Genomic DNA, 15,020 nt, shown 5'->3' with positions numbered 1-15,020 from the left:
GTATTTTGCTTTTATTTAAAAAGAATAACCTATCCGGCCAAAAAAAAACACTTTTTGCTATGCCGGGCGTTCAACCCCCAATTTCAGCACCTTTGACCCTCAACCCCTTCCCACCAACCCCACAACCAATCAGAATGGTTTTCACCACTTCTCCCCACCACCCCGACCTGAAAATTTCAGTTCTCTCCCCTCCCCACCAGTGTCACGCCTCAGAGCTCCGTATGGAGATTTGAAGGCATGGGAGTTTTGGCCACCGGCCGGAATATGGTTGTGGGATGGCCCTCAGGTTAAGTTAAGGTAATTTGCATTAATTTAATTTGATTATAATATTAAAATGAAGGCCTGTCGCCAAGCGACGGGGGTCTGCACCAAGGCCTCACCGCTGCCAGTAAAATGCGATGGGGCCTTCCCGGAGTCGGGGATCATGGCAGGCCTCTCCTGGAAGATCTTTCCTGGAACATGCCCCCTTCCCCCACCACTGCCATGACCCCCGACATCAGATTTCTGGTAAAGTCAGCCCAATGCCACAATAAAGGGAAAGCCATTTAGGATTGAGATGAGGAGGAACTTCTTCACTCAGAGAGTGGTGAATCGTTGGAATTCTGTACCCCAGAGGGTGGTGGAAGCTCAGTCACTGAGTAAATTCAAGACAGAGATCGATAGATTTCTAGTTGCTAATGACATCAAGGGATATGGAGATAGTGCGGGAATATGGTGTTGAGGTAGACGACCAGCCACGATCTAGAATAGCGGAGCAGGCTTGAATGGCCTACTCCTGCTCCTATGTTTCATGTCCCTATTTACAAATCTATGCTGACAATTCCTGGGTTAGTCCATATATATCTAATCGAACTCTGTGGATTTTAAATGAACTCTGACCACAGATTGTATAGGAGAGATATTCCAGTGCGTGTTGCAGTATAGCAGGACTTGGAAAGTATGCTCTTATGCGTTTTCTCCAGACTGTAATAAGAGTAATTAACTTATAATTTCCAGACTTATCACCCCCTTGTAGATTAAACACAGGTGTAATAATTGCCATTCTGTAGTCCTTGAACATAATTCTTCTTTCCAATAATTTTTGGATTACGATTCCTGCTTCCACTGTCTGCTCTTGTATTTTGAAAGACATATCATCTCGGCCTTCAGATTTTTTTTTCAAGTTTTTCTGTAAACAGCAATAGGACTTTTGAGGGGAAGACCAGCATTAGGTGAGCTTTTTTTATTGTCCTAGTATCTACCATAGACATGAGCAGTTAATGCTTTATTATTCTATCATAGGAATTATGTGCTGTAGATTCCAGCTTTGAATGAGCCTCTGTACCAAATCTTACAACTGTTAACAAAAGTGAATTGATGTTCTTTGTCTATCTTGACAGTGTATGTGAGAACGGAAACCTGAAGTGTACTGGTCAGGATCCTCAGGGTAAGAAACGTTTTACATATTTGTAGGTTATCGGGGGTAGATGGGAGCGTGGAATTCTCAGATCAGCCATGATCTTATTGAATGGCAGAGCAGGCTAGAGGGGCCGAATGGCCTACGTCTGCTCCTAATTCATATGTTCATATCAGATATATAATGTATGTGTATGTAATATAAACTGGAAAAAATGTCTATGGAGCTAGCTTTGGAGGGTCAAGCAGAAATGTAGTCTTCAGTTTAAGCAGATTAGCGAATGGTTTGGGAAAGGGAAATGAGTGCGGAGGAACAAGGGAGGAGAAGGAGGGTAGGGAATAGAGGAAACTAAGGATTGATAAAGCAGGGAAAGCATGGGATAAGAATGGAGAGGGGACAGAAGAGAGGATAACTTACTGAACATCTGTAGAAACAATTATTGGATATAAATTATTTTATGAGTTGATTAGTTTAGTGTATAAGTATGAGTATGTGTAACAATTGATCATTTATTTTATTCATTCATGGGATGTGGGCATCACTGGCAGGAACAGCATTTATTGCCCATCGCTAATTGACTTTGAGGAGGTGGTGGTGAGCTGCCTTCTTGAATATGACTGAGTGGCTAGCTAGGCCTTTTCAGAGGGCAGTTAAAAGCCAACCACAATGCTGTGGGTCTGGAGTCACATATAGATCAGACCAGGTGAAGGACAGCAGATTTCCTTCTCTAAAGGACATCAAATGAACCAGATGTGTTTTTATAACTCCTAGCATTTTTGCAAACTCAGGCAAAGCCAGTAGAAATCAATGAACAACTCACCTGAAAATGGTTGATGATCCTTTTGAATAATGCTGGTAGGGGTCCTTCCTGCTGCTGAATCCAAGTTCAGTTGTGCATATTTAAGAGAGGGCATTAGCTGGAGTGGTGAGGTCAAAAATGGCAGCACTAGCATCAAATTAACGTGCTGCCTGACGTCTCTATTTGCCTACTCGACGTACTTCTGGTGCAGTCCAAAACGTGACAAGACATCAGAACCATAATGGCATCCATAGAGCTGAAACTATGGCTAGGGAGCTGAATTTTTCAGCCATACACCAAGTACATAGATAGCAAAGAAGAGGATAACACAAGGAAATACAAAAAGGTTAGGAAAGAAGTCAAAAACAAATTAAGAAGGCCAAATGAAATGATGGAATAAAATTAACAAAGAATATATACAGAAAAAGTAGTCTACACACATAACAAAAGAAAAATCTGCATAAGGATTGGTTCACTACAGGATACATATAATAAACTCACAGGATAATGACAGCGAAATGGCAGAAATGTTAAATCATTACTTTGCTTCAGTATTTTCCAGGGAGACTAACATGATGGGCATGACAATAGAAAAGATCTAAAAGATATAAAAGATTAAAGATCAAATGTGGAGAGATAATTGATAAACTAATCAAACTTGGCAAGGATAAAACAACTCGTTTATATATATTAAAAGAAGTTAAAGAGATAGTAGAGGCACTATTCACTGCACTATTGGAGAAACCTAAGGTACTAAAATCTGACAAATCTCCAGGACCAGATGGCCTACATCCTAGGGTTCTAAAAGAGATAGCTGCAGAGATAGTAAATGCGCTTGTTATGATTTTCTAAAATTCCTTAGATTCAGGAAAGGTCCCATTGGATTGGAAGTTGGCAAATGTTGCACCGCTTTTCAGGAAAGGAAGGGGAGAGAAAACAGGGAACTACAGGCCAGCTGGCCTAATATCAGTTGGGAAAATGCTGGATTCTAATTAAGGAAGTCTTAGAAAAGCATAGTATGATTAGAACAAGTCAACATGGTTTTACTAAAGGGAAATCCTGTTTGACAAATTTATTGGACTTTTTTAGAGGAAGTAATTAGTAGGGTAGATAAAGAGAAACCAATAGATGTAGTATATCTGGATTTCTAAAAGGCATTTGATAAGGTGCCACACAAAAGTTTAAGGGCTCATGGAGTTGGGGTAATATATTTGCATGGATAGATGATTGGTTAACAGACAGGAAGAAATGAGTGAGCATAAACAGGGCATTTTCAAGTTGGCAGGTAGTAAATAGTGCAGTGTGGCAAGGATCAGTGCTGGGGCCTCAGCTATTTATCACAGAATCACAGAATTATTACAGTGCAAAAGAAGGCCATTCAGCCCATCGTGTCCGCACTTGCTATCTGAAAGAGAAATTCCCTCAGTCCCATTCCCCTGCCCTCTCCCCATAACCCTGCACATTCTTCCCTTTCATACACCTGTCTAGTTCCCTTTTAAATGCTTCATTTGAACCTGTCTCCCCCACTTTCTCAGACAGTACATTCCAGACCTTAACCATTCGCTGCGTGAAAAAGTTTTTCCTCATGTCACTTTTGCTTCTCTTACCAAATACTTGAAATCTGTGCCCTCTCGTTCTTGATCCTTTCATGAGTGGGAACAGTTTCTCTCTATCTACTCTGTCCAGACCCCTCATGATTTTGAATACCTCTATGAAATCACCTCTTAGCCTTCTATTCTCCGAGGTAAACAGAACTAACTTCTCCAATCTATCTTCATAACTGAAATTCCTCATCCCTGGAACTAATCTTGTGAATCTCTTCTGTACTATTTCCAATATCCTCATGTCTTTCCTCAAGTGCAGTGCCCAGAATTGGACGCAATATCCAGCTGAGGCCGAACTAGTGTCTTATACAAATTCAACATAGCTTCCTTGCTCTTGTACTCTATGCCCCTATTAATAAAGGATACAGTATGTTTTATTAACTGCTCTCTCACCCTGTCCTGCCACCTTCAATGACTTATGCACATATACACCCAGGTCACTCTGCCCCTGCACCCCATTTAGAATTGTGCCCTTTATTCTATATTGTCTCTCCATGTTCTTCCTACCAAAATTAATCACTTCACATTTCTTTGCATTGAACTTCATCTGCCACTTGTCTGCCTTTTCCACCAACTTGTCTATGTCCCTTTGAAGTTCTACACTGTCCTCCTCACTGTTCACAATGCTTCCAAGTTTCGTATCATCTGTAAACTTTGAAATTGTGCCCTGTACACCAAGGTCTATGTCATTAATATATATCAGGAAAAGCAACTGTCCCAACACTGATCCCTGGGGAACTCCACTACAAATCTTCCTCCAGCCCGAAAAACATCCATTAATCACTACTCTTTGTTTCCTGTCACTCAGCCAATTTCGTATCCATGTTGTTACAGTCCCTTTTATTCCATGAGCTACAAATTTGCTCACAGGTCTGTGTGTGGCAATGTATCAAATACCTTTTCAAAGTCCATGTACACCACATCAACAGCATTGCCCTCATCAACCCTCTCTGTTACCTCCTCAAAAAACTCCAGCAAGTTAGTTAAGCATGATTTTCCCTTAAGAAATCCATGCTGGCTTTCCTTAATTAGCGCGCATTTGTCCATGTGAATTAGAATTAGAACATTACAGCGCAGTACAGGCCCTTCGGCCCTCGATGTTGCGCCGACCTGTGAAACCATCTGACCTACACTATTCCATTTTCATCCATATGTCTATCCAATGACCACTTAAATGCCCTTAAAGTTGGCGAGTCTACTACTGCTGCAGGCAGGGCGCTCCACGCCCCTACTACTCTCTGAGTAAAGAAACTACCTCTGACATCTGTCCTATATCTATCACCCCTCAACTTAAAGCTATGTCCCCTCGTGTTTGCCATCACCATCCGAGGAAAAAGACTCTCACTATCCACCCTATCTCGCCCTCTGATTATCTTATATGCCTCTATTAAGTCACCTCTCCTCCTCCTTCTCTCCAACGAAAACAGCCTCAAGTCCCTCAGCCTTTCCTCATAAGACCTTCCCTCCATACCAGGCAACATCCTAGTAAATCTCCTCTGCACCCTTTCCAAAGCTTGCACATCCTTCCTATAATGCGGTGACCAGAACTGCACGCAATACTCCAGGTGCGGTCTCACCAGAGTTTTGTACAGCTGCAGCATGACCTCGTGGCTCCGAAACTCGATCCCCCTACTAATAAAAGCTAACACACCATATGCCTTCTTAACAGCCCTATTAACCTGGGTAGCAACTTTCAGGGATTTATGTACCTGGACACCAAGATCTCTCTGTTCATCTACACACCAAGAATCTTCCCATTAGCCCAGTACTCTGCATTCCTGTTACTCCTTCCAAAGCGAATCACCTCACACTTTTCCACATTAAACTCCATTTGCCATCTCTCAGCCCAGCTCTGCAGCCTATCTATGTCCCTCTGTAACCTACAACATCCTTCGGCACTATCCACAACTCCACCGACCTTCGTGTCATCCGCAAATTTACTAACCCACCCTTCTACACCCTCTTCCAGGTTATTTCTAAAAATGACAAACAGCAGTGGCCCCAAAACAGATCCTTGCGTACACCACTAGTAACTAAACTCCAGGATGAACATTTGCCATCAACCACCACCCTCTGTCTTCTTTCAGATGGCCAATTTCTGATCCAAAGCACTAAATCACCTTCAATCCCATACTTTCGTATTTTCTGCAATAGCCTACCGTGGGGAACCTTATCAAACGCCTTACTGAAATCCATATACACCACATACACTGCTTTACCCTCATCCACCTGTTTGGTCACCTTCTCGAAAAACTCAATAAGGTTTGTGAGGCACGACCTACCCTTCACAAAACCGTGCTGACTATCGCTAATGAACTTATTCTTTTCACGATGATTATAAATCCTGTCTCTTATAACCTTTTCCAACATTTTACCCACAACCGAAGTAAGGCTCACAGGTCTATAATTACCAGGGCTGTCTCTACTCCCCTTCTTGAACAAGGGGACAACATTTGCTATCCTCCAGTCTTCCGGCACTATTCCTGTCGACAATGACTATTGATTTTGTCCCGAATTATTTTTCCCAGAGATTTTCCCACCACCGATGTTAAACTGACTGGCCTGTAGTTGCTGGGCTTATCTTTACAACCTTTTTAGAACAAGGGTGTAACGTTTGCAATTCTCCAGTCCTCTGGCACCACCCTTGAGTCTAAGGAAAACTGAAAAATTATGGCCAGCACCTCTGCGATTTCCACTCTCACTTCCCTCAGTATCCTTGGATGCATCACATCTGGCCCTGGTGCTTTATCCACTTTAAGTTCAGACAGCCTATCTAATACTTCCTCTTTATCAATTTTAAACCCCTCTAGTGTCTGACTTACCTCCTATTTCAACATTTCCTGGGTTGCATCTTCTTCCTTGGTAAAGACAGATGCGAAGTATTCATTTAATACCTCAGCTATGCCCTCTACCTCCATGTGTAACTCCCTTTTCTGATCTCTAATTGGCCCCACTCCTCCTTTTACCAGTCTTTTACTATTTATATGCCTATAGAAAACTTTGGGATTTCCTTTAATGCTAGCTGCCAGTTTCTTCTCATGCTCTCTCTTTGCTTCTCTTATTTCCTTTTATACTTCCCCTCTGAACCTTCTATATTTAGCATGGTTGTTAATAGTATTTTCTACCTGGTATCTGTATAAACACACTTTTTCTTCTTTATCTTAATCTCGACCTCCTTTGTCATCCAGTGAGCTCTGGATTTGTTTGCTGTACTTTTCCTTTTCGAGGGAACATACCCTGACTGTGCCCGAAATATCTCTTCTTTGAAGGCAGCCCATTGTTCATCTACCGGTTTTTCGGCCAGCTTTTGACTCCAATTTATTCACCCCAGCTTCATTCTTACCCCATTGAAATTGGCCTTCCCCCAGTTAATTATTCTTACCCTGGATTGCTCTTTGTCCTTTTTCGTAGTCAGCCTAAACCTTCTGATACAATGATCACTGTCCCCTGAATGCTCTCCTACTGATACTTGATCCACTTGGCCCACCTCATTCCCAAGAACCAGGTCTAGCAGTGCCTCCTTTCTTGTTGAACCAGTAACATACTGTTGTAGAAAATTTTCCTGAACACACTCTAGGAACTCTTGCCCTTCACTTCCCTTTACACTACTATTATTTCAGTCTATATTTGGATAATTAAAGTCCCCCGTTAAAACTATCCTACCATTGCAAATTTGTTCCTCCACATCCTTCCCACTAGTTGGTGGCCTATAGACAACACTGAGCAATGTAATTGCACCTTTTTTCTTCCATAGCTCTAGCCAAATTGATTCTGTCCTTGACCCCTCTAAGACATACTTTTTCTCCAGCACTGCAATGCTCTCATTAATCTATACCGCCACCCCTCCCCCCTTTTTCCCTTTTGTTTCTTTCCTGAACATCTTGTATCCAGGAATATTTAACATCCAGTCCTGCCCTTCTGTGAGCCAGGTCTCTGTTATAGCCACAACATCATATTTCCACATGGCAATCACCAGTCTTATTAACTACACTCGGTGCATTCACATGCATGCACATTAACCCTGATTCAGACTTTATTACTTTATCCCTGACTCTGACCCCACCAAATAACTTACTATTCCCTACTCTAGTGCTGTCTATCTCCCCCAGTATTTTGTGCACCTTGGTATTCCTCTCTAATACTTGCTCCTGGTTCCCACACCCCTGACTAGTGACCAGTTTTGCTTCCCTCCAATCTGAGCTCCCTGTCAGGTTCCCATCCCCCTGACAATTTAGTTTAAATCCTCCCCAACAGCACTAGCAAATCTGCCTGCAAGGGTATTCGTCCCAGTCCTGCTAAGATGCAACCCTTCCATCTTGTACAGGTCCCACCTACCCCAGAACTGGTCACAATGTCTTCGAAATCTGATGCCCTCCCTCCTACACCAGTTCTTCAGCCACACATTCAATTGCACAATTCTCCTATTCCTATGCTAACTAGCACGTGGGACTGGGAGTAATCCTGAGATTACTGCTTTTGAATTCCTGCTTTTTAATCTCCTTCCTAGCTCTCCAAAATCTGCTTTCAGGAGCTCATCCCCCTTCTTGCCTATGTCATTGGTACTAATGTTGACCACAACCTCTGGCTTTTCCACCCTCCCCCAGAAGAATGTCCTGCAGCCTCTCCGTGATATCCTTGACCCTGGCACCAGGGAGGCAACATCCTGGAGTCACGTTTACTGCCGCAGAAACGCCTGTCTCTTCTCCTAACTAATGAATCCCCTATCATTACTGCTCCTCCACTCCTCTTCCTCCCCTCTTGTGCAGCTGAGCCACCTGTGGTGCCACAAACTTGGCTCTGACAGCACTCCTCTGAGCAACCATCACCTGCACTAGTATCCAAAATGGAAAACCGATTATCGAGTGAGATCATATCAGGGGACTCCTGCACTACCTGCCTGGTGGTCACCCATTTCCTATCTGCCTGCATGCTCCTAATCTGTGTTGTGACCACCTCCCTAAACATGCTTTCCACGTATTCCCCACCTCGCGGATGCACAGTAGTGACTCCAGCTGCCGCTCGAGTTCTGAAACCTGGAGCTCAAGCTTCTGAAGCCAGTGACACTTCCTGCAGATGTGTTTGTCTAGGACACATGGTGCGACCATGACTTCCCACATGCCACAGGCTGTACAATGAAGAGTGCAGGAGGGCATGCCAGGAGCAGCAGCAGGCATACCTTAACATGAGGTGTCAACCAGGTGAAGCTACAACACAGGATTATCTGTATGCCAAACTGCGTAAGCAGCATACGATAGACAGAGCTAAGCAATCCCATAACCAACGGATCAGATCTGAGCTCTGCAGTCCTGCCACATCCAGCAGTGAATGGTGGTGGACAAATAAACAACTAACTGGAGGAGGTGGCTCCACAAATATCCCCATCCTCAATGATGGGGGAGCCCAGCACATCAGTGCAAAAGATAAGGCTGAAGCATTTGCGACAATCTTTAGCCGGAAGTGCCGAGTTGCTGATCCATCTCGGCCTCCTCTTGAAGTCCCCAGCATCACAAATGCCAGACTTCAGCCAATTCAATTCACTCTAGTAAACTTGAGGTCAAAGGGAATCGGGGGGGATCTCTCCTCTGGCTGGAATCACACCGAGCACAAAGAAAGATGGGTGTTGTTGTAGGAGGCTAATCATCTCATTCCCAGGACATGGCTGCAGGAGTTCCTCAAGGTATTGTCCAAGGCCTGACCATCCTTAGCTGCTTCATCAATGACCGTCCCTCCATCATAAGGTTAAAATTGTGGATGTCCGTTCATGATTGTACAGTGTTCAGTTCCATTCACAACTTCTCAGATAATCAAGCAGTCCATGCCCACATGCAGCAAGACCTCAGTAAAGTTCAGGCTTCGGCTGATAAGTGATAAGTAACATTTGCTGTCCACAATTGCCAAACAATGACCATCTCCAACAAAAGAGAATCTAACCATCTCCCCTTGACATTCAGCGGCATTACCATTGTTGAATCCCCACCACCAACATCCTTTGAGTTACCATTGACCAAAAACATAACTGGACCAGCCACATAAATTGAATCTGTATTTATATGGGGAGGCAGTGGCGTAGTGGTAATGTCATAGAGTCGTAGAGTTATACAGCACAGAAACAGGCCGTTCGGTCTATCGTATCTGTGCCGACCATCAAGCACCTATCTAATCTAATCCCATTTTCCAGCACTTGGCCCCTAGCTTAGTATGCTATGGCATTTCAAGTGCTCATCGAAATACTTCTTAAATGATGTGAGGGTTCCTGCCTCTACCACCTCTTCAGGCAGTGTATTCCAGATTCCAAGCACCCTCTGGGTGAAAAAGTTTTTCCTCAAATCCCCTCTAAACCTCCCACCCCTTACCTTAAATCTATGCCACCTGGCTATTGACCCCTCCGCTAAGGGAAAATGTTTCTTCCTATCTGTCCAATCAATGCCACTCATAATTTTGTATACCTCAATCAGGTCCCCCTCAGCCTTCTCTGCTCCAAGGAAAACAACCCCAGCCTATCCCGTCTCTCTTCATAGCCAAAATGCTCCAGCCCAGGCAACATCCTGGTGAATCTCCTCAGCACCCTCTCCAGTGCAATCACATCCTTCCGATAGTGTGGTGACCAGAACTGTACACAGTACTCCAGCTGTGGCCTAACTAGCGTTTTATACAGCTCCATCATAACCTCCCTGCTCTTATATTCTATGCCTCAGCTAATAAAGACAAGTATCCCACATGCCTTCCTAACCACCTTATCTACCTTTGCTGCTGCCTTCAGTGATCTTTGGACAAGTACACCAAGGTCCTTTTGACCTCTGTACTTCCTAGGGTCCTACCATCCATTGTATATTCCCTTGCCTCATTAATCTTCCCAAAATGCATCACCTCACACTTCTCAGGATTAAATTCCATTTGCCACTGCTCCACCCATCTTACCAGCCCAACTATATCATCCTGTAATCTAAGCCTTTCCTCCTCACTATTCACGACACCACCAATTTTTATGTCATCTGCGAACTTACTGAACATACCTCCTATATTCACATCTAAATCTTTAATGTACACTACAAATAGTAAGGGTCCCAGCACTAATCCTGCAGTACACCACTGGTCACAGGCTTCCAACTGCAAAAACAACCCTCGACCATCACTCTCTGTCTCCTTTTACCAAGCCCCCCAATTTTGGATCCAATTTGCCAAATTGCCCTGGATCCCATGGGCTCTTACCTTCTTAACCAATCTCCTATGCGGGACCTAATCAAAAGCCTTACTGAAGTCCATGTAGACTACAACAACTGCCTTACCCTCATCTACACATCTAGTCACCTCCTCGAAAAGTTCAATCAAGTTTGTCAGACATGATCTCCCCCTGACAAAGCTATGACATTGGGCTAGTAGTCCAGAGCCCAGGCAAATGCTCTGGGGACATAGCTTCAACTCCCGCCACGGCAGATGGTGAAATTTGAATTCAATTAATAAATCTGGAATTAAAAGCTAGTCTAACAGTGATCATGAAACCATTGTCGATTTTTGTAAAAACAAATCTGATTCACTAATGTCCTTTAGGGAAAGGAATCTGCTGTCCTTACCTGATCTGGCCTACATGTGACTCCTAAAATGACCTCTCACAAATGAGTCAGCCCAGGGACAGTTAGAGATGGGCAATAAATGCTGGCCTAGCCAGCGACGCCCACATCCCACAAATGAAAACAAAAAAAAAACAAAAGCAGGGGCTGGGACTTCTGTGGTGGGTAACTCACCTCCTCACTCCCCAATGCCACAAGACACAAGACAGGAGTGTAATGGAATACTTTACACTTGCCTGCATGAGTGCAGCTCCAACAACACTTAAGAAGCTAAATGCCATCCAAGATAAATCACCCTGCTTGATTGGCAACCCATCCACCACCTTAAACCCTTACTCCCTCCACCTCTGGTAGACACTGCACAGTGGCGCAGTGGTTAGCACCGCAGCCTCACAGTTCCAGCGACCTGGGTTCAATTCTGGGTGCTGCCTGTGTGGAGTTTGCAAGTTCTCCCTGTGTCTGCGTGGGTTTTTTCCGGGTGCTCCGGTTTCCTCTCACAAGCCAAAAGACTTGCAGGTTGATAGGTAAATTGGCCATTATAAATTGCCCCTAGTATAGGTCGGTGGTAGGGAAATATAGGGACAGGTGGGGATGCGGTAGGAATATGGGATTAGTGTAGGATTAGTATAAAATGGGTGGTTGATGGTCGGCACAGACTCGGTGAGCCGAAGGGCTTGTTTCAGTGCTGTATCTCTAAACTAAACACAATGGCAGCCGTGTGTACGATCGACAAGATGCACTGCAGCAACTTGCCAAGCCTCCTTTGAAAGCACCTTCCAAAGCTGTGACCTCTACTTCCGAGAAGAACAAGGGCAGCAGATGCGTGGGAACACCATCACCACCCCTCCACGCCACACATCATCCTGACTTGGAAATGTATTGCCATCCCTACATTGTTGTTGGGTCAAAGTCCTAGAACTCCCTCCCTAACAACAATGTGGGTGTACCTACAGAAAGCACATGGACTGCAGCAGTAGAAGAAGATAGCTCACCACCACCTTTTCAAGCGCAATTAGAGATTGGCAATAAATGCTGGTCTTTCCAGCGACACCATGAATGAATTAAAAAAAGATTTCAAGAGGGCTTGTCAACATCATTGAATTATTTGAAGAAGTAACAGAGAGTATAGATAAGGGTAATGCAGTAGAAAATATATATTTGGATTTTCAAAACACCTTCAATAAGTTACCACATGGTAGACCTATGACCTGCTTGGCAACCTGGTTTTTCAGAATTGTACCAACAGTTTGAACAGAGAGACTGCAGTATGCTCCTGGTCTGAAGAAGACCTCTCAGGTCTGACTCTCCCTCTCTTTCTCACGGAACTCCAAATCCACTGAAGACACATAAACCCCAAGAGAGAAAAGTCTCCTACAGCGAACAAGATTTAAGAAGAATACTGGGCCCCAACGAAGAGCAAGATCTACCTACAGTCAAAGACTCTACAGTGAGCTCAAAGAACCGAAACAAAAACCCTCTTCAGAGATTTCCTCAAACGTTTCCACTTAATTTTCTTCCGCTCTTTTCTATCTACATGTGTGTTTCATGTATGTATGCTAGCGTGGGTGCGTCGTGTATCCCTAGGCGTTAACTGAATTGGAATTTAAGTTTAATAAATTTCAGCCTTTTTTCTTTAAACCTAAGAAAACCTGTTTAGCTAGTTTCTTTGCCTTATAATTGGAAGATAGTGAACAAGGATTCATCAAGGGGGAGCTAAAAAACAGTGTTTAAAATTAAACTCTGTTACAATAAGACCAGGTCAAGGCTGAAAGGGAACTCTAGACCCCTTTCTCACTTGGCTGTAACAAAAATGTGGGTGCTAGCATCCGGAATTGACCCACAGACAAATGAGAGAAATTGGAAGTGAGAAGCCAAATTGTTTCCAATCAAAAAAGAGCAAGATTTCAATACAGGTTTTCTTGTGGTTGTGTGTGATTGAATACTAACATGTCTGCGACTGAAGCTAATAGCTCCCCAAGCCAGGGTGAAGTAACTTGGGATAAGTTAAAAACACTGTCCATGGAGGAGTTGAGGAAAATGGCTGAGCAGTGTGGGATCAATGTATGTGGCAAGGCTAGGAAGCCTGAACTCTTAAGATTAGTGGCCAACCATTTTTCCCTTGAATCTGAAGAAGCAGAAACAGGGTTAGAAGTAGTCTCTGACAGGGTATTGTTAGCAAAGATACAATTGGAGCAGAGGAAACTTGAATTAGAAGACAGGGAAAGAGAGAGAGAGAGACAGGAGAGGGAGAAAGACAGAGCCTTCCAGAGGGAACGTGAGAAAAGACAGAAGGAACAGGAGAGACAGGAGAGAGAAAGAGAAAGAATATTCCAGAAGGAATGCAAAGAGAGAGAGCTGAAGTGGCTTGAGTTAACTAGGGGGCAACAGAGTAACCCCAGTGAAAGAATGGCCAATATAGAGCAGCATAATTCAGGGCTGGGTACAGAATTGTTAAAACTAGCTCAACTAATTCCAAAATTCCATGAGGAGGATGTAGAAGGATATTTTGTGTCCTTTGAGAAACTGGCAAGGCAGCAAAAATGGCCAGCTGAGACCTGGCCTCTTTTATTACAAAGCAAGCTAACTGGAAAAGCCATGAGGTCTATTCCCTTTTGCCAGACAAGAGTTCATCAAATTATGAACTCACAAAAAGTGCTATCCTTAGGGCATATGAATTAGTATCCAAAGCCTATTGCTAAAAGTTTAGAACCCTCAAGGAGCAATCTAATCAAACTTAACTGGAGTTTGAAAGAAGTAAGCAGCTGTCTTTTGACCAGGGGCTGAATGCTCTTAAAGTACAGCTCAGCTATGGGAATCTCAGAGAAGTAATTCTGTTAGAGTAATTTAAAAACTCTCTCCCACTCTCTATAAAGACCCATGTAGAGAAGCAGTGGGTTCAGAGAGCCCAGCCCAGCAGAGAGCCCAGCAAAATGAGTTTGCTTTAATTTATAAGTCAGTTTCCCAGGGGAGAACCTTTCTCAGTCACCCCCACAAATCCGAAAAAGACGAAGAGTGGGACGGTGATCGAAGCTCTGGCAGTCCTGGAAGAGAAAGGAAAGCAGAAGACACAGGGGGCCCTCTTCCAGCCAAAAAGGAAGGTGCTGTGAGCAGGAGTGAGATCTGGAGACCTGTTTGCTTCCATTGTAATAAAGCAGGGCATTTAAAAGCTGATTGCTGGAAACTAAAGGGAAAACTGGTAGGGTTAATCAGGGCACACCCGTTCGGTGAAGACGGGACCCTGATGGAAGGCACAGCAGAACAAGCTGTGGTTTTAACTGCAGTAAGAGTGAGACCCAGGAAGCTTACGGCTGCAAGTGCAGGAAAATTCAATAGGATTCCTGAGGGTTATCAGGGTTTTGTGTTTGAAGGGAAAATAACCCCATACCCATCGAGTGGAGCCAGCAAGCCCATAGTAATTCTCAGGAACACAAGGGCCACTAGATCCCTTTTACTGGGAAAAGGCCTGACCTTTTCCCCAGAGAGTGCAGTGAACATCAGAATGGTGGTGAATGGTACTGGAGGGCAGTGTATGCCTGTACCTGTACACCAGGTGCACCTGGTGTGCGACCTAGTTTCGGGACCGGTGACCGTAGGGATTGTACCTAGTTTGCCTGTGGCCGGGGTTGACCTGCTCCTGGGTAATGATCTCGAGG

General features: G+C 44.0%; 1 protein-coding gene across 1 annotated transcript in view; it reads left to right on the top strand.

The window, feature by feature from the left end:
* Positions 1-393: 393 nt before the first annotated feature.
* LOC137376881 (mucin-6-like) overlaps positions 394-15,020 on the top strand; it is a 316,041-nt gene continuing 301,414 nt past the window's right edge. The window contains exons 1-3 of the mRNA XM_068045837.1: positions 394-507; positions 1,129-1,211; positions 1,380-1,426. Of these exons, the coding sequence (XP_067901938.1) occupies positions 394-507; positions 1,129-1,211; positions 1,380-1,426 (244 nt within the window). The remainder of the gene's footprint in view (positions 508-1,128; positions 1,212-1,379; positions 1,427-15,020) is intronic.

This window comes from Heterodontus francisci, chromosome 14 (genome assembly GCF_036365525.1).
Source record: "Heterodontus francisci isolate sHetFra1 chromosome 14, sHetFra1.hap1, whole genome shotgun sequence".
In the NCBI taxonomy this organism is placed as follows: Eukaryota; Metazoa; Chordata; class Chondrichthyes; order Heterodontiformes; family Heterodontidae; genus Heterodontus; species Heterodontus francisci.
This window is presented reverse-complemented; position numbering and strand designations above follow the sequence as displayed.